Source organism: Uloborus diversus, chromosome 4 (assembly GCF_026930045.1).
Source record: "Uloborus diversus isolate 005 chromosome 4, Udiv.v.3.1, whole genome shotgun sequence".
NCBI lineage: Eukaryota > Metazoa > Arthropoda > Arachnida > Araneae > Uloboridae > Uloborus > Uloborus diversus.
In genome coordinates this window covers 133495888-133523053 of record NC_072734.1, presented here as the reverse complement: position 1 = coordinate 133523053, position 27166 = coordinate 133495888, and the positions used below count along the sequence as shown (strand labels likewise).

At 36.1% G+C, this 27166-nt stretch overlaps 1 protein-coding gene across 1 annotated transcript in view; it reads left to right on the top strand.

The window, feature by feature from the left end:
* Positions 1–13052: 13052 nt before the first annotated feature.
* LOC129219811 (cytochrome P450 315a1, mitochondrial-like) overlaps positions 13053–27166 on the top strand; it is a 30877-nt gene continuing 16763 nt past the window's right edge. Inside the window, exons 1-2 of the mRNA XM_054854116.1 lie at positions 13053–13483; positions 25646–25842. Coding sequence (XP_054710091.1) covers positions 13053–13483; positions 25646–25842 — 628 coding nt within the window. The remainder of the gene's footprint in view (positions 13484–25645; positions 25843–27166) is intronic.

The window sequence follows — 27166 nt, the reverse complement described above, 5'->3', positions numbered from 1 at the left end:
TGATTATATTTTTGCCGCAGTTGACATTTTTTGAAGAAACTGCCATCATTCTAACGGGAATACCTTCCGTAACAAGTTTTACACTTGGATAGTTAATTTGGGTAAAAAAAATGAAATCCGTATCCGTATCCGCGGATCTCGACACTAATGATCCGGATCTGTATCCGTAGATCTACTTTTTTAACGATCCGGCACATCACTAGTATAAATGGAAAATGATCAAAAGCCTTTGGGTTACGATATGAATAAAAAGAAGATCCAGCGTAAATAAGGCACAAAATCTCAAGAAAATACAGAATATAGCTATTTCAAGGCTACAATGGAGTCTTCATAAGTACAAAAAACTCCGAACACAACAAGAAAGTCATGTGAGAACTGAATGTCATCACGTGGACACCGGTATTTTATACCAAATGGGTTAACCAATAGGAATTCACGACGGGATACGACAACTAACCAATCAACGAACACCCAGTCAAGGAGAGGGGCGCAGCAAGTGGGGGGGGGGGGGAGAGTTAATCATAAGTCGGGAAACAAAGAGAGTGGGAGAAAATGAACTACCAGAAGTCCTACAATGCTGAGCTATGGAAGAACGAGCAAGGTTCTTTATGTTTAACATAAGGAACAACATGTTCGTTCTGATTTGATTTTTCGACAGCCAGAATTATTTGTCAGTGTTATTTCGCCTATGATCTCGATTTTTGGGTAGCTTAACATATTTGGAAAAATTCTCATTTTCTAGTCAATGGTTTTTCCAGCAATTAATTTTTTCCTGATATTTGGAAGCAAATTTTATGATTCCTTTTTTCTGGTTGTTCAATTTCTCCCACTCTTTGTTTCCCGGCTTCTGATTGGCTGTCTGCTCCCTCCCCCCCCCCCCGGTTGCTCCCCCCCCCGGGGTTGACTGAGTGTTCATTGATTGGTTGGTTGTCGTCTCCTGTCGTGAATTCCTATTGGTTGACCCAATTTGTCTTAATACCGATGACCACGTGATGACGTTCCGTTCTCGAACGACTTTCTTGTTGTGTGATGAATTTTTTGCTCTGATGAAGAGGCTCCCTTGTTGTAATCCTGAAAAAGCTGTATGCCGTATTTTCTTGAAATGTTGTGCTTTATTTGCGTTGGTTTTTCACTTTATTCATATTAGTAGTATTCCAAGCGTGCTGCGATTTCCAATACAGAATGACCCAAACATGCTCTAGAGAGAGGAGAAAGATCTGCCGAATCGACGGGCAATGTAAAGAAACAATAAATTTGCAAACTTTGTTGCAGGAGTCATGCAGTATGTGACTGCGTCATTTTCCTAGTTAATGGCATCGGAAACCCTTGGTAGCATTGGCAGCACTGCTGCAGAAGTTGGCAAAGTACCTGTGAACCGGCAGAATAACTTGTAGCAATATTTGACATATGCGACTGTCACACCAAATGTTATGGCACTGTACCGTTTAATAACAAATGCTGCATTGAAACGCCAACTTTCCTGCTTGCACTCTGGTACCTGCAGTTGTCATCGTTACTAAGAGAAATGCGAGATTCGTCACTGAAGATCACATTTTTGAAATAAATTTCTGTCCTACTTTTTATCCTAATTCAGAAGACAGTTCTTATTTTGATCAATTGTTTTAATTGACGTGGAGGTCATAGCTCAGAGTAAGCAAGTTGTTTCATATGGTATGGCTTTATTCCAATGGATACATGGCAATTGGAAAATGTCCTTGAGTAGGGCAGTTCTCAAAAGGTGGGAACAAAAAAGTTAACTTTGAGCAATTTCAAAAATTTTCAAATTTGACATCAATTTTGCTTTTATTCTATAGTATGCATACCTAGAACACAATATATGAACATGAAAAGACAGCAGGTATTTGTAAAAATTGTTAATTAGCAAATTAAATCAGCAGTCTGTAGCTTACAGATTTTGGACATTGTTGTCCTGTAGGTAACGGATTTTGGACATCATCTTAATGTAAGTTTCACCATTTTTGACAATTGTTAATCTGATCTGACTAAATATCCTTATTACTTAGGTAAATTCTTATAGTCCAGTCATATTATACAAAAAAAGGGGGCTGAAATTTTAAGACAGGATGTAGTTCTGATTTTTACTTCCTTTTACATAAAAGAAAGTATTGTATTCACGAAAAAAATTTCACTCAAAAATCGACCTTAATTTTCATTTTACTCACCCCCAAATGAATGTTGAGTTTTCTTTTCGACTCGACCACACGTGGATAAGTGCCTAAGAACGTATCGACACGCGAAATATCCATTTTGACTATTCCCAAATTAGTTACAAGGAGTTTTCTCGTGACGTTTGTATGTACGTATGTACAGATGTGCGTATGTGTGTCGCATAACTCAAGAACTGTATGTTTTAGAAAGTTGAAATTTGCTTCGTAGACTCCTAGTGGGGTCTAGTTGTGCACCTCCCCTTTTGGTTGCATTCGGGTGTTTCTAAAGGGTCCTTTTGCCCCTTTTTTGGGGGAAATCATTGTTAATTTCGATGTAAACGCAAGTGGTGTTGTAATTTGGCGGACAGTCTTTTGGTAGTCAAGTTTTAACACCAACTTGGCGACAAATTTGGCGATTAAAATTTTTTTTTAAATCTGGTTTCAATTTGGCCACTGTTGGTGATATTTAGAGAGTAAACTATTGAATCACATTAAAAATGCCAATGATGTCGAAAAGACATTAAATTGGAGTAAAAGGAAATCATGTGATGCACACATCAGCTCGTTTAATATGTGGTTGGGTCAGTTAGTGTAGTGTAAATCTAAGTTTGCAGTTTTCAAAAACCTGTGCTCCCTGCGTAATTCGCGAAAAACTGCGAGCTTTTCGGACTTTTTTTAGTTTTTCCTTTATAAATCCTAAACTATCCACCTTTTGATGTTAAATACGCACACCCATTTTAAAGCACATTAAATTTTGAACAATTTAAGTTCAAGTGGCGTTTTGTACGACCAATAGTTTAGGACATATCGTACTTCGAAAATTCGCCATTTTTGGCAAAAAATAAAAAAAAAATATGCTTACTACTTTACTATTCAACCTCACGGTTCTGAGCTGCGGGGTTGGATAGTACATGTCAGTATTTTCAAAAACTTGTCACCTTTTGAAATACCCGTTTAATGTCAACCAATACTTAGCCTATCACGCAGTTGAAATAAGAAAGTAAATTCTTGCTAATTTGAGAAAAAGCAAATACTCGCTGACTGGTGCGTTACCGACCTCTATAGAAACCTGCAAATTAGTATAATATGTCAACTGCTCCAGCTCTTTTATAACGTAGCAGTTACTGCCCATTCTAATTGCTCATATTGTTCAACTTTTTATATTTACATGGTTTTCAATGTTTCAATTTACATTGTTAATATTTTTTGAGTTTCTTGTTGTTGTTTAGTACACTTGCCATTAAGCTACCTACGAGTGAGACTTTAAATTATATATTTATGTGTATATATATATATATATATATACATATAAATATGGCGGACACTAAGTGGGTCGCGAGATTTTTTAGTTGATGAAAAGGAGGAGCGACGTGAAAAAGTTTGGGAACCACTGTATTAAACAATGCTAATTATTTATTCAATAGTTTATTATTTGTTCTTGGGAATCGATAAAATAAAGTCAATATGTTTGACGACGTACTGGCGGGTCGGGTATGATATGAGAAAGAGGCTTTCAACCTTGGACCCTCCCCATGCGAAATTCCTGTGTGCGTCACTGCTAGAGGCACATGTTAACACCATTAGAAAATGCGGGACACGCGTCATATAGAATTTCAAAAACAAAAAAAAGAAAAACCTTTTTAATATGAAACGTATGCAAATGCACCAATAACATTGAAGGGTTTGTAACTTTTACTGTGTCAGTTTAAATTGTACTGTAATTGTATCATTAGGAAAATTTTGTATAGATTATTCTAGTTGTATATGCTTTTAAACTTCATACAATGTAATAAATGTATAGGTTCAGGCAGCTGGTTGCCAAAGTGTGTTATGCTGAGTTATACATAAAATCAAACTAATAGGCCGTCATTTAAAAAATAAATTGTAAGGAAAGTCAGTAAAAATTTAAAAAAAAAAATGCTTGCAGTTGGCCTCGACTTAATCAGTCCGACTCCAACTCTGACACCGCAGCCATGGCAGATTGCGGACTCTGAGGGAAACTGAGCGTCTCCGACTCTTGGAATCTTAAAGCCTTCCACTCCAAATCTTTTACCACAAAAGACCAACTGCAAATCCGCAGCCCTGGTTGAAACTAAGCATTTTGCTGATAACAGTAGTACTGATCTAAAAATTGGATCTGATAGAGAAAAAATAATTTCATATTTTGATTCAGCACTTCAAATAAAGCAGAAATCATAGCTCTAAAACTCTGGGCACTAAAGAAAAAAAAATGTTGCCCGTGGTAAATCGTAAATAAGTTCTTATTTACCTTCAAACAAAAAATGTTTAACTCAAAAAGCTGTTTTGATGTATATGATACACAGTGTCACTTTAAAACGAGTTGTTAATCTTTCTCCACCCTCCCCCCTTTATCAAGAAAATCTTTGATAGCATATGACGCAGCTACGTTTTTCTTTTACGTTTCTTCCAAACACAATAAAACCCTTATGCATTCATATAAACAACACTTCAACTATCAGTCAAGGATAGCTTCTGTACGAAACGCAACTCTCTTCGAAATAAATCGAACTCTGGGATTCATCTTAACCCAGACCTTGAACGCGTGCACTGAGTGTGAAAACGCACTAAAATATGCGAACGATTTAGAAGAAGAGACAGGAGTAAGTTGTTCTTCACAAAATGTTTAATTGAGGCAGTGAGAAGAGAAGGGATGATGTAAGTGGACAATGCCAAGTTTTGAGCAAACCACGTTTAAAGTTCCAGTCCTAGGTAAACTTTCCTTGAAAAGTTTTCTAAATCATGCTGTATAACAGTACCTATTAACCTATTAAGACTACTAGTTCCATTTCTTGCCCTAAGACAGAGTAGAGGTTTTCTTACCCTTTGTACTGGTTGTCTCCAATTTTTTTAATTTTGTCACTTACATCCCTTATTTCGATGCATATTCACAACGTGCATAAAGAAAACATGAAATAAATTATTTTTATAAAAAAGAGCTGGTAATGAACTTCTTTTGGCAGTCATAATTTTTTTTTCTTCGTAGTTCTTTGTAGGGCATTAACGCATCCATGATCACTCACGTCACTTCCATGACGGGATCTTCCTTCAAAGAAAAAAAATTAAAAAGATCATTTGGCATTGTCAAGGAATGGCTCAAAACTTTCAATCTGAAAGTTTTTGGTTGTGCGAAATCGATGTCGGTATTCTCCTAGGTTTCGTCCTCCTTTGTCACTTCTGAAAGCTCTTCTTCCAGTGAGCTCTGAATTGTGGGAGTTTAATAACTTCCGGAAAGAATTCTGGAATCACGAAAAAATGTCTCCAGTGGCTCAAGCTCGCTTTTGTAAGCCAAAATGCAGTTTATAGCATGCTATCAGCAATGTCAGGAGGTTGAATTTTGAAAGAGGAGAAAAAAAAATATGTTTGCAGTGTCACATTCGCGTAAAACAGATTGAACTTCAAATCTTAAACAGTGTTTTATCAAATCAGCGTAAAATGAGGGTCTATTGTACATAATCACCATTTTTTCGACATATTTTTGTAGACGGTGTTTCAATTTCTGTATCTAATGTCGTAGAGCTCCGCCGCCAGCCCGTTGAGAAAGCACTTCACCTCTGCTTTGACTTTGTCGTCGCTTCGGAAACGTTAGCCTCCCATGTGTTCCTTAAATTTGGAGATCAGGTGACAATTTTTTGGCTAGATGTCCAAACTACAAAGTGGGTGGGGCCCGGATCAATAAATTTTGGGTCCCTTGCAAAATAATTCTGTAGGGCCCCTCCCCAGAGGCCAGCAGTGTATATTTGCAACGTTAATAAGTCTTAGGGCTAGTTTTTTTATTTTTTCTTTCTTTCAATTTCTTAGACCTTTGAGCCTCTTAAAGACGTGCCCCCCCCCCCCCCGCACTGTGGGGTTTACGGGTACGCAGATCCGAACCGGTGACAGTTCACCCAAAGTCTACTAGTCTCCCACTCCGCTCTTCATCGTGAACATCCACTAAATCCCCTACTACAGTAGACGCCGGTTAATTGAATCAACCGTTTTAATGAATCAAATCGTCAAAAACAGAACAAAATCCAGCTTTATTGAGCCAGCCGCTTTATTGAATCAGCCGCTGTATGTAATCAAAACTGTTTAGAAGAAACGTGATTTATACAGGCGGCGGCCACTGTACACTTTTGGATGCATTGCACGAACATACACTTGTCAGTTGACGATATATATCCGGGGGGGGGGGGTCCTTTTGGCGTGCAAAAGCGAATTTTGAACTTTGTGGAATCCGCAACGGGAACCTTTATTTCAGACGGCTGCTGAACCAAGACTGAACTGCTTAGTGAAGTGCGGCGGGGAAAGTTGCGAGTGAGGGAACAGCCGTGTGTGCCGTCATGTTGCCGGATTTTACCTCAGACGTTCCCGTGCAGCTGGAGTTGCTCGGGATCGACCCTAGTATTACGTTCAGAAACTTACAGTTAGAGTTTACTAACTTCTCTTCTCATGCAGTATTGCAGTACTGTGCCGCAGACAGGTAAACGGCAGTACCTGCAGAATGAGTTATCGAGATATTGGAAGAAACGTGTTTTGGATTTGCATTCAATACTAACTATAAGGAAATATTGGAATTAGACGTTCTTTTCGCATTTTTGTTTTCAGCGGAAATCAAATAAGCAAGTTTGTACAAAGCTAACGTACACAAATGCGAAAAGGAAAAAATAAATCAAAAATTTGCAATTACTGCCCTTTACCTGCTCACGGTAGTATATTTTGGCAATTGTAATTCGTATACGAGAAATTTTTATTCGAGTGGTGTATCAGTTTTAGAGTATTATACGTGTTTTTCAAATTTCTTTCGTATGTAGCAACCAATTTATAGCCTTTTCTTAATTTTATCCTCATCCACAATCGTTGTGCTTCGTATTTAAAAAGCTATTCCTTTGCTTGCACAGTAACTATTTTCAAGAACTCGATTAAACTAAATAATAATTCTACCACGGTATTTCCTAGTCTCTATCGGTAAGGAATAATAATTGCATACAAAAATTTGCTTAGAGTAGGAAAAACTTGTTGTAAGCAGGTCTTCAGATGCGAAAGATTTTTACTTTCTGTGTTGAGACAAAGACTTGATTTCACATCTGCTAAGTTTACTTCTTAGTTCCTCCTGCCAGTCAGCGTAAACCTGATAAATATATTTTCCCTGTAGAAAGTTTTCTCGGAATACAACTATACATATTTCACCGGACATGTTACAGCTAATCTGTTCAATTCTGCAGTTTGACTTCCATACAACTCTAGTAATATCAGGCTTAGTAGGCTGGAGTAACAAACCATTATACTTTATACTCGCAGAGGATACACGCTACACCATATTATGATATGCTGGCAGGCCCGTCATTTTGGGAGGAGGGAGGTGGTTAGGGGGTCAACGGCACATCCTGACTTGAAAAACTTACACATGTGTGGGCGTGGTTTTTTGTTGCTTTCTGATAAAATTTGCATCGAGTATACATCTTTTTGGTCTGGAAAAATTCGAAATGACAGCACTGCATACTGTAAAGTTCTTTAGCACTAAGTTACCACCCTTAAACTAGGGCTAGACAGAAGTACATGCAATACACCAGACAGCCCGGTTACCACATCCAGAGACCTGAAGTCTCGTTTTTATTAGAACCCCTAACTCTGGAATATGGTTATGTGATAACCGGGCTGTCGCGTATATTGTATGTCTTGGTTTAGGGGCGGTAACTTAATGCTAAATACCCAAGCTTTGCCTTCAATTCACGAGTCGAACCACACCATGCTGCGAACACTTGCTGGTGAGATAACTTGATTTTATCTACCAGTTAGGGGCCTCCGTGGCTCTATGGTAGACGCTTCGTCTTCTAAGTCGGAGGTCGTGGGTTCGTTGCCTTGGTTGGGGCTTGGCACGCAGTTCTCTATGTATATGAAACTGTTTATCTTCTTAATAAATAAAAATAAAATAAATCTACCAGTTTGTTGTCATCTCATTGGCTTCAATGAGATGATATCTGCCTCCAGTTCAGTTATTCACTATTTCAGACTGAGGAGTTCTAATAAAAACGAAACTGCAGTCTCTGGATGTTATAACCGGATTGCCTGGTATTTGCAACGTTCTTATTGTTATTTTCCACTATTTGTGGCAAAGTACTTCACCGTAAATCTTTGAAATCAAACTTTTAAATTCAACTAATTTAAAGTACTAAATCATACAAGATGGTGGAAATGCATCGACAATATTTTTTCCAAAGAGTCTAGATGCTCACATAACAATTTTCTTTTTGAAACCAGAAAAAAAAAAAATCTCCGATTGTCAATTCGATCTTCCACGGCAATCTGAAAAGAATGTGAACTCTTCAGCGCATCGCCAAAGGACAGAGATAATCTTGAAAGTGAAGGAGCTCTCACTCGTTTGTGTAGGTCGCGCACTTGACTCGTTAGCCTACTCAGAGAGGCTCGCCGAGGGAGAACTCGTCGGGACGAAAAGTGAAATCCTGTAGGATTCCGCGCAGCCCGTTACCACTCGTCATTCATTCTCAAGCAGTATGTGACAAGACGAGTCGTAAGAATTCGCTGGATGAGAATGCAGCTGTTCAGATTCTTATACATTGTATTGAAACACAACAGAGCAAAAGTTTGCTGTAGGTGTTTTGTATCACGATAAAAATACTTACTGCTCTTTAGTTAGTTGGATCCTCTTTATTCATTTATTCTTGCAATTTATACATGCTGTCCGTTCTCGAAAGCAAAGACTAGCACTCAGAATTGATTCCATTTTAAAAAGGGGCGATAGGTTAAGGATGGTCACTTTCCTCTCGCACTTGCTATCTCTGTCTTTTTTCGGAGCGAATAAAGAAGAACTTCTGAACACATTATTTTGCACCTTTTACTTCATATTTTGATAAAATCAGAGGAAACCTGACGCATGTGCAAGTTGGCGGAAGGTCTCAGCTAAGGAAAATAGACAATTTTTTTTTTTTCAATATGATCATTGCTGTCTTACAGCGGGAACTTTATTCACTTTATTCTTTCCGGGGGTACCCACCCCTTAAGGGCAAAGGCGGCCACCCCTCCCCTAAATATTGCGGAGACACCCCCTAAAATGAATAAAATACCCCTCAAAGCAACCCTTTCTAAAAATTTCAATGGCGCAGTTTGTACCATGACCATCCCTAGGCGGGCTCTCCTGCTCTTGCAATTTATATATTAATTCCAGTTAATCAATAACGAGTCAGAGGCTGTAAAACAGATTTTATTCGACATTCTTCAAAAATACTGACCAAAATTGTTTAAACATTTATCCCACTGGGAAATTAGTCTCATAATTCCGTGCTCATAAAAGTCCTTTGGCTGCTGCAGGAACCAATTACGCACGCATTCCTTTACTTCATCGTCCGAAGGAAATTGTCATTCTGTTGCAAGACAACGCTAGACCACAGAGAGCCAATGCAACAGATAAACTTTTGCGGAAATTTAAATGGGAAGTCTTGAACCATACTCCTTATAGTCCAGATCTATCACCGTGTGACTTTCACATCTTTGGGAAACTCGAGAAATCACTTCGGGGGCAACAATATCTTTCGAACGATGAAGTAAAAGAGTGCATGCGTAGTTGGTTTCAGATTAATTTCTGACCAATTTCCCAGTGGGATATGTGTTTTAACAGTTTCGGTCAGTATTTTTGAAGAATGTGGAATAAAACCTGTTTTACAGCCTCTGACTCGTTATTTGTTGACTGACCGTAACTGGAAACATTACGGACGAGGTTTAACTGATCCTTACTTGTACTTGTCGCCGGTCATTTAAAATAGGATCCTTTAGAGCTAAAAAAGAGATAGATCAGAAGGTTGCGTATTCAGATCACGTCCGGGTCACCAATACGTTGAATAGAGATGTGCACGCGGGATGAGCTCGGTGTGTGCCCGTGACGGGGTTTGAATTATGGACCTTTGTTATGCTTACCCAGTACTTTAACCGCTGAGCCAAAAGTACATCAAGGCTCAAGGACAAAGTTCGGTTACGTGCTCTCTGGGTGGTATGCCACATTACTAAGGTACAAAACCCGGTGATTTTCGAGACCGATTAGATGGGGAAAAAAGAATCACGGGGTTTCTCGTGACCAGTTTACTATACTGCCGTGGACAGGTAAACGTCAGTATCTGCAAAAATGAGTTTTCGAGGTATTTGAAGAAATGTGCGTTGAACTCAATGCTAACAATAGGAAAATGTTGGAATTAGATTTTTTTCGAGCCTTTTTTCAGCGGAAAACAAATAAGCAAGCTTGTGCAATAAAGCTAACGAACAATAGATGACAAAAATGGAAAAAAAAAATTGCAATTACTGCCTTTTACCTGTCCACGGCAATATGCTCACCCTTAGTAGTACTGGGCAAGCTACAAAAATCAATTATTTTATAACAGGCCGCTTGTGCGAAGAAAACTTGTTCCCACAATGTTTGCTTGTAGAAACCCCGTTTTCTCTTGTTTGCAATCGGTTTCGAAGTAAATTCGTCCTAGGATGAATGCCAACAACCGTGAGGTGGACATTAAAACGATTACCGCTGCCTTAAAATAGGATCTGCAGGAGAAGGATTCTAGGAGAAGATCGTCCAAGAGAAGGCACAAAGATGCAAAGAGAGGAAATTCTTCTGTGCCGGTTACTTTTAGATAGTTTGCGATACTGTAGTTTAGTTTTTCTTTTGATACTCGAGTTTCCTGTTCATTTCTCATTTGGGCATTAGAATGGCTTGATCTGTTTTTTTTTTTTTCTGTTTGATGTTCAACATGAATACCTTACTCAGTGCTTTTCAAAATTCAGCGTAATATGCCATACATTTCAAATATAAAAATAAATGCTCCTTGTCTTGATTGATACTATCACTACTCTAATATTTACGTCTCTTGCCAAGGTGTGCCACATTTAGTGTTCGAGCAACTTGCTATTGTTTTATTGAAAAGAAAATTAATTTAAATTTGCACTCCCTCTATTGCACGATTTCTATGCTGAAAATGTTACTACAAACCGAGATTTACAGTTTATCATTGCTTCTGCATTTGTTTATAATTTCTTTTTACTACAGCATTTGATAAAATCGTTACATTTTCCTCTTCTTGCGTAAAAAGTGAAATTTATTGTATCTATACATAAATAAATATTTTATTTTACTGGTCAAATAATTTTTATCCGACACAGGTTGTAAATCGGTTGTTAAAGCCAGACGTTTTTTCTACATTAATAGTTAAAAGAAAGAAAAATTAGCTAGCTCTTTAGAATTATTTTTAATGCTATAAAAAAAGAAGGTCATGAATTAATGTAATCTGAGAAGCCATTTTCCATTAAGACGGTATTACAAGACAGCAAATATTCAAGAGTAAATGTGTTTGGAGTTCTGTCTCTTTTCCTGACAGAAAGAACTTTTCTAATAGCTCTTCAACCCTACATTTTATATTAATGAAAAAAAAAAATGTGCAGGGCAAAAATAAATAAATAATAATAATAAAAATAAATACATACATAAAGCAACCATTAACCGTCATTTGCCAACGCATGAATAATATTTGCAGAAATTAATTCTGTAGGATTGGGTAACGATAAGGCCTTTCTACTCAGCAGTACAGATATCTTATTGAAATCTTATCTTTATTGAAATTCTCTGTACCTCAATAAAAATGAGACGCATCATCATAACAGTTTCATTTGCTTGTTTCATAAGGCATCGTTTGAACAGTTGGCCCCGAATACATGATTTATATTACCAATCAAAACATCATATCTTGTTTTCATAAAAATAAGATAATAATCAAGAGCAGAAAAAATCTTTTCGTGTGGTAAAATATTTTGGATCTAAAAATCAAAATACATTCTTAAAAAATCTTGAGTTTATAAGGCTATTCTAATTGGCGTTTCGTTTTATTACACGAGGAAACATTTCTAAGGTGATTGAGAAGAACTAAGGCACATGAAAACTCTCGGCTTGAGCCAGGCGCGAGCCGAGAGCCAATTGCATAGGGGCCCGGGGCTGCAAGGGGCTTGAACTTGTTTAATAGCAAAACAGATTTGGTGAAATTTTATGAAAAGAATTGAAAAATAGAGTTTGATTGTTTTAATCGTATCATAAATATATTTTAGGTGCTTATAAACATTCATATTTCTTACTACTGTAAGAGTTTTTTTTTTTTTTTTTTTTTACTAAAGGTATAAGTACTAAATTTCGGGTAGGGGCCAGGAAGAATAGGTGCATAGAGGTCTGGAATTTCTGTCTCAGGTCCAATTGAAAACCGTATTAAAACATTCGAATGGTTTCGAACATTAGGAGCTATCCTTTCATTTACGATACCGGAGAAACAAAACAGTCGCGTGCCATTTCAGAAGCATATGTTTCGGCAAATATTTTAAAATCCTTACTTTCGAAAATATTCGCTAATAAAAAAAAGAAGAAAAAAGGAATGCCACCCTCGTTTCCCTCAGTGGGCGAAGAGGGGAGAGAAAAAGTGGCCTGCTCCATCATAAAATATCGCAAAAGCAGCGAAGCATCCCCTTCTCGATTTCTCCCGCCGTCTTTTCCAGCTCCGAAACTTTGTCTCACGACTGGATAACATTTCGGGCGCGATGAATGGAATCGAAATGATAATAACAATAATGTTTCCGAATCGGAGAAGATTTAAAAAGCTAGAAAGGGGAAAAGGAGGAGAGAGAGAGGGAGAGAAAAAAGCGCCATAAAAAAAGCGCTCCCCACGTGCTCCGGCTCACTTGTTACGCCCTGCGAGCCAATCAGCGCGCGACAAAACGTGCAAGCAACCCGAGGCTACGGGCAGGTGATCGACGTATCCAAGGTAACCGCTATAAAACCGCCTCGGCCCGCGAAGAGAAGAAAGAGATCGTGCGCTCCGACGGATGACGAAGAGTCTTTCCCGCAACATGAGTTCTCGCTTACCACGGATGCTAAAGTCGGCGGTTCAGCGCCGGGCCAACAGCAGTACCACCGCCGCGACCTCGGCATGCCCCTTCCACAAAACGCGGGAAGAGCCGGGGCTCAAGGGCTCACCCCGCCCTCTCAAGCCTTTCAAGTCGGTGCCGGCGCCCCGGGGGTTACCGTTGGTCGGCACCGCTCTCTCGCTGATCATGAGCGGTGGGGCGGCCAAAATTCATGAGTACTGTGACCGGCGACACCGAGAGCTCGGCCCCATCTTCCGCGAGCGCCTGGGCGCCGTGGATGCGGTCATAGTCTCCAAAAAAGACTATATCCAACGTATCTACTTGGGCGAGGGAAAGCACCCGGTGCATATGGTCCCGGAACCTTGGCTCATATACAATCAGCAGAAAGGCATCAAGAGGGGACTCTTCTTCATGTAAGTACCTGTTCTAGACCTTTATATTTAGCCGGACTCGAACAATAGCAAAAACGCTGTTTTCTAAAGTTTTCCATAAGATTTTTTTTTTTTTTTTTTTGCTCTCTACCCTTGTTTTCATGTTTCTCCTTTGAAATTAACAAATATCTAAAATGAAATTACGGTATTGCAAATGTGTTAACACATTATGAAACGTCGTGATGATAAAAATTTCTCTACATACCCGTTGTTTATGTCTTCTATTCTAAGGTTCAGGAGGAAAGCAATCTTGGAAAAGTAGATTTCAAAGTTTTCGCCGATTTTTAAGGGAATAGAGAAATTTTTTTCTCCCATCTCTAGAATGGAAAAGCAGTTTAGTTACATCTTTTCTTACTAAACTCCTTATATCCATCTTCTACAACATTTTAGCCGGAATTCCTATTCAAAATGGATAGTTTACCCAGGGCACGCTGCTTCCTAAGTTACTGCATTTTTATGTGAGAAAACCTTCAAATTTTGTCATTGTTCGTACGTAAGGTTTTTCGACAGTGATAGTAGAAAGATTTTAAGACCGAATATTTTATTATATTTATAAGTAAGAATCTTATATAAATTATGCAGAAAACTTCCTTAATTTACTTCATCAAGAATTATTTTAATCAAATTATTTCTTCGGTAATGTAATAAATAAATACATATACAGAATTAAACTTGAAAGTTTTATAAATAGATGTTTTTAACACAATGTTTGCAAATTCACTAAATTTTCCTTTTTAATACAATGGCTAAAAATTTGCGCAATATTGATATAGATAAAGAAAGAGAATAAAATAGTGTTTAATACATTAGTTCCATAACATTAGGTCAAAATTTTTATAAAAGAGCTCCAGAAATTGTTCATTGGTTTATCACAACTATTACATGCATAGTTACTTCTATATGCAGTTGTTTGGCAATCACAAAAATTGCATTTCACTTGCTCGTTATGGTAACACGCCTTTAACAAATTTATTCAACATATACCTTTTTTCTTTATTATTTACAAACATTAAACGATAATGAACACAAAAATGGATCTCTTTTTATAAAAAGATTTCGAGGCAATATTGTGACGACAAAAGCTTAGCAAAGTACCGAGATTTTGTTCTTCTCTGAAAGATTGTAAAACCTCTGATTCTTGAATCTCAATTTAAAGTTTCCAATAGTTTTGTTCTTTGATGTAGATAAAACAAATACAATTGAGGCTTTTTATTTCTTGTAGAACTCTTACCAATGCTTTGTGAAACCCTGCTTTAACCATTAGTTTAATGTTTTACTACACCATTTTTTCATGTTTGATGAGTCCCATATGGTCTTATTAGTTAGGACCGCTGTCTTTCACCCAGACGACCTGGACGCGATCCCCGGCATGTTTCATTGGAAGAATCTATGGCAATCCCAAGGCTTTATGTTAAAAGATAGGGGTGTTGTAGAAGATAAGTTTAAAAAATCTGTTAAGTTACAAGGGTCAAGTGATGGTTTGACTACATCAGTGAGACGGTCAAGTTCCACTTCAACAACAACAAAAAGCACACAAATCGAATTCCGCAATCGATTAGTTTTATTGCGAAAATAAATACTAATCAGAGTCTACATAATGTTTGGATGATTAAGTTTGGATTATCATGACCAAATATAATTTTCTATTTTGTCTAAGAAAAAGGCTGTTATTGAATTACGTGTTTATCAGTCGTATTCTACTTCAACTTCGACTCATTTTGTAGTTTTATTCACGGATTTATTTTATAAATATTCTCCTAATTCTCTCTCGCTTGCTTTTGGGATAACAATTTATTCACAAAATGGGTAAGTGACAATTGAGACATGTAAAAATTGAAGAGTCAATAGATAAAATTGTATTAAGAGATGGTTACATTTTGTTTTTTCAAAAGTGAGTAGTTGTATGCATGATGCTTATTCAAATGAGGCATTTTTAGGTTTCTCATTTGTTTCTACAGTGCTGAAGGTTTGTTTCTACGGGCCTTGAAATGTATTTAATCACTAAAAATTTAAATACGAATTCAAGACCAATTTTTCATTGCATTTTCATTGAAACAATTTTTAGTGAACAATTATTTGAATATTTCCTAAATAAAAAAGTGACAATTGACTTTAATTTACTTTCTTCATTCAATGATTTTGTTCACCTGATAGTTGTTGTGCACAGTGATGCACGACTGAAGAAGTTATTTTCACTTTCAAACTGAAGTCATTAATACTTAACAATTTTGTTACAAAATCAGACGCAAGTGTATTGCACAATATAACTTTTATTAACCTGTTCTAAAACTTAAAAACATTTAGCGCGATTCGATAGCATTATCATTGAATAAGAAAAAAATTGTAAATCAGTTTTAGTACAGAACGTTTAGAACAATTAGTTTTGTACTCAACTCAAACTATCCAAATCGCTTTCAGAATTTGAGCAAAAAAAGTAAGGCGATTGCTCTTGCTGCGGTTCGCAAAATAATGGTTCTGTAGACGAACACTATTATCCATCCCTCCGCAAAGCTAGTCAAACAGCTTACTTTGCCCGAGATGTTCAGATAGCAATGACTTTCATTCACCGTACGAAATTCAGAGTTCATACTAAACTAATGTACAGCACTTGTTAATACGTTTAGCATGAAAAGCGTTACCTATCTGTTTAATTAAAAGCTCTTTCCTTAAAAATAGTCTTTTGACTCAATTTCAACATACGCACGTTTGATTGATTGAAAAAAAAAAAAAAAAAAAAAAAAAACAGCCCTCTTCCCTATTTTTCAAAAAAATCCAATTTTTGACTATCCAAATGAAGTATGGTCCCAGTTGATTCGGATAATTGAAGTTCTATGTGAATTTCTACACATTATTTGGGGTTTAGACTTTTACGTACAAAAAAAAGTTCTGGAGATTTCGAGGCTCCCGTATTTTGTTTTGTTTGAAAGTTAGCCCTGTATATGTATAATAGCTTTCTTTTCTCAAAATGACCACTAAAATAATTTTTAAAAAATATAAAATTTATGGTTTCTTTTTGCATGCAACAATTCAACGTCTAACTGAGTAATGTAATTTATTTTCTGAAGCTGAACTCAGCTGAATACTTTGTAAAAGTATTAATCTCCTATATAATATATTTGTTGTTAATAGACATACAGTTAATAAAAATGGATAATATTTATTTACTTCATATGAATAACGAAGAGCTTTAGCATATGGCTAAGTTTCTGTGAACTTGAAAAAAATTTCTGACTTATGAGTTCAGAGAGCTATAGAATGTTTTGCTTAACCCTCGTGAAACTCGCTTTAAAATGAGCAACTGAGAACTCGCGTGTGGGAATTTTTCTCACCCTATTCACCTGATTCCCTATGAAAAAAAGAGAGCGATATTATCAAGATATTTCATTTTCTATTTTTCTAAACACCAAGCGTAAAACAAAATAGTAATATATAATAAAACAAATGAAATATTTGTTGAAACAACATTTTAAAAAAAAATCATTTTTTCTTGGTATGAGCATTTTGCTCACGGTGTGAGTTCTGAAGGGTTCAAAATACATTTTTTAGTCACATCAGCATTGGTCAAAAATTGCTTTTTATAATGACCGCTTTAAATTTTTCTGTTCTACCGTTAAAAAGGAATGAATTTCAATTGAAAGTTTCAGAATTTCAAAATAAAGTCTTGAGATAAGGAAGAAAACTTGAATTAATATGTGTTTGGAGTGCAGAATGCCTAAAAGCAGTAATAGGAGCTATGTCGCGCGTGATTCTATTTTGTAATGCTATTTTCTCTATATATTAAAAAAACAAGAAGTTCTGTCTAGAACTAGACGAGCCTACTTTCCCGTATACCCATACTACTTTCTAGTACCTGATCAATATTCTCAAAAATAGCTAAAATTGCAAATTTTTTCAAACATACTTTTAAAATACTTTAAGCTGATTTCTAAGAATAAAATATTCCTCACTCATAAAAAAAAAAAAAAAAAAAAAAAAAAAAAAAACACGAACAAATAAAATAGCAGCAACTTTTAAACAAAGCAGTTAATACACTTTTTTAGATTAAAAAAAACTTTAATAGCTTTCAAAATGAAAAATTAATAAGTAAAATTAATAAGCTCATTAAAATAAATACATCATATCAAAAAAAAAAAATCGTTTCTTTTTGCCCTGTTGCCAAAAACATTTTTTAAAATGAATTAATGCAATTACTAAAACAAAAAAAAAAAAAAAACAATAAAATGTCAACTTAAAGAAATAATTTTCTTTGTCAAAAAAAAAAAAAAAAAATCGTCTGCGCATATCTTATGTAGCTATAAATGACTTCGAGTTGATTCGCCGGTAACTGAATACCTAAATTTAAACTTTAGCGTGAAAATAAAAACAAGTCATATCAACAATAAGTATTTCACAGTTAAAACCATAGCTGAGGAGTCGGAGTCGGAGTCAATCTCATTTTGAGATAAAGGAGTCGGAGTCGAATATCCAAGAATCGGAGTTAGTCATTTGTCCATAAATTTTTGCCAAAGCTCCGAAGTCAGAGTTGAAGTCGGGGAGTCGGAGTCCAATTAATTGTCGGGCACAGGAATCGGAGTCGGAGTCAGGTGCCTCTAAATTCTCGGAGTCGGAGTCTGGAATTTGTGGCGTCAAGAGCTATTTCTAACAAAATTTGTTTGAAGTAAATCCGCCTTCAAGTACGGAATCTACATTGACTTTCAGTTTCCCCGTAGGCGCTAATGTTAAGGGATTTGAACAGTTCAAAATTGAACGGAAAATTGTTCAAATCAAAAAGATATTTTATATACAAGTTTTTCATCAAAAGCTTTTTCCTACAAAGTTTGTTTGAAGCAAATTCACAGTTCGGAATTGCCTTGAATTTCCCCGTAGGCGCTAATGTTAAGTTTTTTTGAACTGTTCAAAATTGGACAAAAAATAGTTCAAACCAAAAAGTGAAATATGGGAATGAGGTGTCCTCGCCGAGATTTTCGAACAAAAAAAAGTTTGTTCGAATCGGACTATTCATTCAAAAGTTATTAGGGGGGGACAGACAGACAGACAGACCGACAGACAGACCGACAGACAGACCGACAGACATTTTTCCCCATCTCAATACCCTACTTTCCAATTTTTAATTTTTCGATATTTATTTAATTATTTTATTTATTTTTGAGTTTTTTTTTTGTTTTTCGGGATATTTTTAAGATGCATTAAGCCTTCTTTCATGCTTTTTTCTTCTTTTTCTGACTTTTACTGGGAAAGTAGGCTAAAAAAAAGGTCAAAAAAAATTGCGAAAGGGGCAACTGTGGCGGGCCTGCGTCCAGGGGACCCCATAGCGCCTACAGCCTTGAAATTTCGTACAAAATTACTTCAAGCCTAGTGGTCTGTACCTGGGGTTTTGTTTTTTAAATTTCGGAATAGTTTTTTTTTATTAATTTTTTGAGCTCAAATTTCACGTAAATTGTCTATTAAAGAGAAGAAAGATTTTCCACATCCCTTAACATTCTACGTCGTACGAAAGAGATTTTGTTTCTGCATCAAAACAAAAGCTTGTTTCAATTTTATCAATTAATTAAAACAGCACAGATATAAGGGTTTTTATTCTTACGAAAAGTCCTAGACTGAACTCAATTCACTCCCGGAGATAAAGCGCAAAATTTATTATTAGAGACCAGGAATTTGAAAACGACTTTTCAAACATACAAAACGGTCTTTTTGCTAAGTCCACGAGGCTCTTAAGCTGCGATTAGTTAAAAGACTGGGATGGGGGGGGGGAGGCTCTTTAAAGAGTTTCTTTAAAAAGAATTTTGTTATACGTATTTTTATAAGGTTCTTTTTGTCTACGGGTTACAGTGGAATTTTGATGTTTTTCTATGTTTAATGCGTGTTTAACTAAAACACTATTTTCTACGGGAAGGGGAGCGTAACTTTTATTTTGTTCTAAGGGGAGCGTAACTTTTATTTTGTTCTAATCGTAACGCATATTGTAACTGATTCTTCTTTACAGGCACTTTAAATTTGCGCGAACCAAATAAGATTGCAAAGCAATCTTTGGGGGGTTAGTGAGCGGCAGCGAACAAGGGGCGGAGCCCCCTAGTTACGTAAAAAGAAACAAAACTCTCTCACCGGATGATTTTACCACGCAGTCCTTATTTCATAGAATATTTATCAAAATAATTTCCATTAATTTCAGAACTATTACAGACATCAACAAAATGTGGTTGAATACAAATGATTAGGCATGCTTTCATACATATGGATAGTTCCCAAGAGCCGAATTGGGAACAGAATATCATAGGGTTTCTCACAAAATAAGTGAACAAAGTGGGTTCAATTTGAAGTTTTTCTCATGTCGTTATCTTATGCGTAGATATAAGCACAAACGCACTTGAAGACATTTAATTTGTGCCCACATCGGGTCGTTGACAAGGAACAAAATTGATCGGAATCTGAGTAAAATCATTTAAATGTAATTTAGAAATTAAGATATGAATATTGTCGGTCCGCCTCCAAAACCAGCTCGTACAAACTGTTCAAGAAGTAAAAGAAAAAAGTTATCACCGTGAATTTTCTTAATTTGAAACTTTGGTTCCAATTTTAAGTTCATAGCACTTTCCATAGTAATATTAAGTTACTTAAACATTTATTTTCACACACTATTTTAGTCATTTATTTTCACATAACGGGTTTATTTTAAGTCGAAGTTTTCTTTGCCAAAGATTTAGCGCAATTTGATTCTTTTGGTCACAGGATTAATGCACACGTAACGGGACCAAACCACAATGAAAGAGTAGAAAGTGGGGTTTACTGCCCATAGCGAGTTTTGGAGGAACATATATGAAGTTTCATACACCCAAATACGTACTCATTTTATACTTTCGTTCCCGATTTACACACATTTCATTTTAGCATCATCTGACACGCTTTACATACAGGAATGCCCCGATGGGAGGTCACCGAATTCGGAAATTAATATTGTCTGACGATTCGGGAAAATGATCATAATTCGGCAAATTTTTTCTGACGATTCGGCGAAGTTATCATTCGACAAAATTTATCTGACGATTCGGAAAAATTTGGAGCTCCGTTCGGTAAAGTGAGAGTTTTCACCCTCGCAAAAATTTAACTTCGGGGTGCTTCTGTCCTCACAGCTGAATTTATAAAAAGAAATTTTTAAAAGCTAATAAATGGCATCAAATCCTAGGGGCACAAAGAAAAAAAAAATTAAATTGCAGCTACCAAGAACATTAAATTTCCGAGAGGCTAACAATGCAGACGTAATACTAAGCACGAAAAACTGCATTTCGTAGCCGTTTTTCGTATTTCCAGGTGTATGGTGTGGTGTTGTTATGACAGCTGCTGTTCCTACACCTTTTTTCTCACAGTTCTTGGATGTGACTCCTTCTGTTTGCGCGGTTTTTTTCCTCAAATTTCAGCTTTTCTTGATTCAGTATGAAGTCAATATATGTGATTTAACGTCAAACATTTTTACATGAGTCATGCTTCAGGGTTGGAACACATTTCATAATCACATTATTTATTATATTCTCGTGCTAAGTATATAGAGGTTTATCGAGGAATTTCCGCCAGGTAAACGTTTTATAAACTTTTAAAAATTCAACAAGATGCTATTCATTTTATAAAATTACTGTTTCTTCTTTCCGACATAGTTAATAGCTGCATTGACATAAAATTAGAAATTTGGAGAAAAAAAATAGCCAAGGATTAGCGACAGAATTATAAAAGTCACAATGGTTATTTTTCTTCAATGAAAATGAAAGTCCATAATTTTGTGAAGGATCATGCTTTGCAAGCGTTCATCTTAAGAACGACAAATTTTTCGGTTGAGTTTTGTGAACAGTTTGGAATACGAAGTAAGACATTCATTTTTCTGAGCCATAGATACATACATAACAATTGAAACTACAAAATAAAGGTGACATTATCGCAATCAAACGGTGATTCTGACCTTAAACTTATAGCAGCTACGGTACCAGAGTGGCAATTGGGCCATTCCACAAAAAAGCAGACATTTTGTCCCGCACGTGACTGTTCATATATTTCATTAAAAAGTAATAATTTTTAAAGATAATGACAAAATTTTTTTGGCTGAGAAATCACACGTACATTTGTAATTTGTTAAGCAACAAAATTTTGTACATTGCCATTTTAAAGTATTGTTTTTATGAAATTTTATAAAATATACGTTACGAGCGGGACAAACTTGCCGTTTTCCATGGAATGGCCCAATTGCCAAAATTTCTCTTTATCCGAAATGAGTCTTGATCATTGGAACGTCTGAAAAGTAACAGATAGTGTAACTTAAGGTAAATTGTAAGCATTTCCATACAATATTTCAAATGGCGACTTTTTCAGGGCAGGATAGATTTGGCTGGCGATGAGTCCTTATAACGCTTCGAGCGTCATTAAATTCTCGAAGAAATTCTCTTCCAAAATGTCTAGGAAAAACTCATGTGAAAACTTAAAGAGGCTCGGAATTTTACATTCCTTATCATTAGTTTCTCAACTGAAGGATTACTTCGAGGCTATATGTCCAGTTGAACAAATTCCATTTAAAAATAACTTATACGATGAAAATTCTAAATTTTTGCCCAATTTCTTCAGTTTGTTCAAGCGAACGCTATAACAAATGTTAGATAATGTATTTTTAAAACTCGTAGATCAAAGCTGGAGTTATTAATTTTTATAGCAGCTTGTATAAAAATAATTTACAGTGGAGTTTAAAATCTATCTTTACTAATAATAAAGCTGAAAGTCTCTGTCTGGAGGATGCCTGGAGCATGTCTGGATCTCTGTGGGGACGCGCATAGCGCCTAGACCATTTCACGAAGTTAGTTTGTAGCATGGGGGTGTGCACCTCGAAGCGATTTTTCGAAAATTCGATTTTGTTCTTTTTCTATTCCAATTTTAAGAACATTTTTACGAGCAAAATTATCATAAGATGTACGAGTAAATTACCAAGTTATCATAACGTGGAACCGTAACCTGGGCAAGCCAATTGGCGATAAATTCACCGTACATTATTTGTAAATATACAGACGAACCAAAAGACTTTAATTTTTCTACTACGGGCAAAGGCGTGCGGGTACTACTAGTATTAAATAAAATGTAATCGAAAACTGCAGTTTATCGCAATTAATGTTCCAAAATTTTAATGCCCTCTATTGTTGTTTCTCCTTGAATGATTTGGACTTGTTTATATCATTTTTTAAAAATTGGATTATTGTTTCAGATTGCATTTAGATTTGCATAATTTTATCGAGAATTCGAGAAAGGTCTGGAAGAGCAAAGTCGTGGCACACTTTTACACGCTCTATTTCTTTTGAGCTGGGTCAGACGTAAATCAGACGACATAACAGTTTAAATTTTAATAAAGTGGGAAATACTTCAAAACGCACGAGTTAGATAAATAGTTACACCATGATACAATTTTCAAAAAATAGGTGATGATCAGTGAAGCTAAAATAATTTTTCATTCTTAATATCTGTACCTCAGATGTAGACTAGCATAAATCCAAAAATTGAGGCTTTCCGTCTATTAGTGCATTGTTTGTAGAATCCTATTCCGCATCGAGCCATGTGAATGTAATGCTAAAAAAAAGGAAAAAAAAATCCTTTGTAATTTTTTGCCAATGTTAACAGAGTGCGCGACCCATCCTTTGCATGCGCCTGACAAATGTTTTTCCTCTCTTGCAAAGTAGCGATTATGTGACTTATGTTGCTCTGGCTCTGAGGTACAAATTAAATTATTACATGGTTTCACATCAGCATGTAAAACTCGCTTTTCGTGTCCCTGTACTCGTAAAAACGCCAGTATCATGACCACGGGTAGATTCCATTAGACTTGGGATAAAAATGTTATTGAGTTCGACTTTTGCTTTGCAGCGAAAAATTATATGAAGAGGCATTTGTATAAACCATACCTAGTTCCTTAAAAATTCTACCACGAGAAATATTTTTAGTGCAACTTCGCTTAAACAACTTGTTACTGCTCTATCTTTACATTTTCAATGTGTTACTCGAAGAGTAAGTTGGTGAAATTCCGACAATATTGTAACTGCAAACCCTATTTTAAGACGTTTACCGCTGAAGTTCCGATGATCCTCCAGGGTACCAAACTTAAATAAATTAACTGAGTCTTTAAGTACGTTCGTAAGTTTACTTCGAAGTAACGGATTTTAGAAACAGTAAATGCTTGAGAAATGAATGGAAAAAGTAATTTTATTTCTTTTCGTAAAAACCGTCCTTTTTTGCTTAAAAATGAAAAGTAATATCTACCCCACGCGTTGCTGAAAATGCAAGAAATTACATTTTCAGAAATAAATGCTCAGCTGAGTCGTTAATAATTGCGCCAAATATTCACGTTTTAATTTTTTGAAGAACGATCATTCCTTCAAAAATTTAAGTATTGCTACCGAAACGTTTTATAAAAATGATCCGGAAACTCATGACGGACGGGCGATGCTCGCGACACAGGATAAAGAATTTTCGAGACTCACGGAACGATGCTAGTGGTAAAAAACGAGTTACGGATTCTCTCTCCGACTCGATTCGCAAATGATGATTATTTATTCTGTTATGGTTGATTCTCACCAACTGAGGTAGCGACAAAAAGTTAATCTTGGATTTTCTGCTCATGTGGTATTGGTTTTTCATAACTGAATCACCATGCCCTCGTGTTGTTAATAGCTTGCCGATTGGCATTTTTTATTTTATCATTAAAAATTTATTTTCTCCAGAGAACCATACTTTGTTGATTGCCCTATGCGACGTCATTTGCACTGATAAATTCATGCGAATTTATCTGTGTTTCTGTGTGTGCGAATTTATTTGTATCTCTAGCTGTGTGAAACACAGCTAGAGTCTAAGGCGACAGGCATATTTTGTCGTTGTCGCAGTTGGAGAGTATTCAGCATTAGAAATCTACTGTAGGAAGGAATCAACCCCTATCAAAATTATATAACTATATAAAAGTTCTAAATTATGTCAAAGAAAGACAAAGCACATAGTTTGAAACTTTAATCATTCAGCGTGCCTCAAAGGCTGTAAAGATGAATGAAAGCATAATTTTTGAGCAGTTAAATCTTTTCGAACTCATTTGCTTATTTTGATTCATAATTTAGTTCAAAGTTAAGCAAATCGAAAGTAAATGAACAACGCAAGCTCTAAGTTGAAACTTGAAAACAAATATGCAATAGATACTTTTAATTTTGAAATTTAGCAATTTTCTTTCACGTTCTACAAGCTGGAAGCATCTCTTTTTGTAAAATGTTATCTTTTAGGAGCAACGTGGTATTTAAAAAGTAATTCGTCTGAGGTAAACTCGAAGAGAAAAAGAATGGACCCCAAATAATTTTTCATTACGATTATTTTTAAAAAATAATTTCTTTGTTTCACGTCAATTTCGAGTCATGATCTTGGAATATGGTACATATCACATGTGAGCTATACTTATTCATCATCACTAACGGTATCCTAAAGCATTTGCTCCTTAACAATTCTCTTTTGATTCGATAAGGCGTTGGTAGAAAAAACAATGCTCTGCATTTAATTTTTGAAGTGATATCGATAAAAAATATCAAAGTTCCAGTTCAATAGTACAAATAGTTTCCTTTATAATGTGGCTACTTATTTGTCCCATCAGTACCAGGAATGATAACGATCATGTCCACTTCAAGGGTTAATTAGTTAAAAGGTACCGACAAAGTGTTATACAAGTCACCAGCAACCTGTAACAAATATACCGTGAAATCCCGTTATAACGAACTTCAAAGACCGCAAATTTTGTTCTTTGTAATGGAATTCAAGTAACGCGCGTAATGGAAATTTAATCGAAACTAACAATTTATTTCGTTGAAACGGATATTTAGTTGTATTGGTATTCGTTGTAACTGGACTTCACTGTAGTTTACCATACTCTCCCGATTTCAAATACGACACGATTTTCCATGGTGACTGCCGAGGTTACGTTAAAGACCTATTCATTGATTAGTCTGGCAGTATTAGCTCTCTTTAATTGGAAAACTAAACCGAACCTTCAGTTTATCCAATTTCAGAGACGAAAGATTAGTTATCGAATAAACTAAGTATTTCAATAAATCCTATTCTGCGTTTCTCTTTCGCTAATGTTCTAACTTTTTGTTACAGGGACGGCTCGCAGTGGCTTGACAGAAGGAGGACCCTCAACCAAGCGCTGATGAATCAGAGAGAAGTAGCCAAACACGGTCCAGCTTTCAATGAAATTGTAACAGATTTAACTCACCGGTGGGAAAAGCTCTCACGGAGAAGTCCCGATGGCGTCATACCAAACTTGGAGAGAGAGCTTTACAACTGGTCCATCGAAAGTAAGCAACTTACAATAACTATCGCAGTATTTATTTCTTGCATTTTACGCTCTTAAATACAAAATCTTGGCGGAAACTTTTTTTTTTTTTTTTGACACTGGGACTGATTGTTGTATTGTTAGTTAGATTTTCCTCGCAAATATTTTGACTGCATGCAGCTCTGACACTTGTGGCGTCAGCAACCATCAGACGCGTCGGAAATATCTATGGTCGATGCATGATCTGTAAACATATAAGCAAAGTCCTTCGTTTAATTTTAGTCACGTTCGATTTTTAATCATACTTGTTCGTAAATGTTGATATTTCTGTGATCAAATATTATTCAAAACCTCAAAAAGCAGAAAGAGCTTTTTTTTTTATATAAGAATGTGAAAAAATATTAAGAAATTTGTTTTACCAAATTTACACAAGATTGTTGACAGTTATGCATTGATACTAGACTATTTGGCATATAAAATAAACCTTTTTACTTTGCAATGAAAATATTTCAATGTCTGGCAGGAAATTTGCATATTAAACAGCCGTTCTGAGTGAGATGTTGGTGTGGTACTTTTGAGAATTACGCTAAAGGATTAGGTTTCTGAAAACATTCAAGGGAGAAAAGGGGAGAAAAGTAAAAGGTGGTAGAGTTCCACTCCAAAACTAACAAACGAACGTAAAGCACCCTCGATCAAGAAAAGATGACTTAAAGTTAAGTAACAAGACTGTTGCAAGAGCATGTTCGCAGGAATGCCCTTCTGATCGCTATCCCCAAGGTTAACGATTCAGGCACTCTTTCGAAACTGAAAGGAGCGCTTCACCCTTGGAAGAAAGGGCCTCAGTATACGATGTGGCAAATAAATAGATCCCCGAAGGGGAATGTTTAGCTATGGTTCATGAGGTAAAATGCACATCTCATGCGAGAGACATTGATGTCGGGGAGTGGATGCAAGGATGAGATTCCGTAAAATGGGTCTGAACTGATTATTATTACCTATTCATTTGCAGTAGAACATAGGTTCCCCAATCTTTTTTAACTCAAGGACCACGTCATCAACTTTTGGAGGTCAAACAGGCCAACCATCCAACCATATTTCAGTTCTGATAGCCTAGTTAGCGCTGGTCCTCCCCTCCGCCTCACTCGCACACTTTGTTTCGAGGGCTCAGTGGTAATTTTTGAGCTTTTCTGGGCTTAGTTTTCTTTAAAAAATGGTTAAAGGAATTTATTATCAAAATTTTCAAAACATTTCTTTTAGTTTGTAATCTTTCCGTGGGACAGACAAAATCTGTTCGTGGGCCGTAGGTTGGAAACCTTTGCAGTAGAATATCAAAAATCCAAACGCAC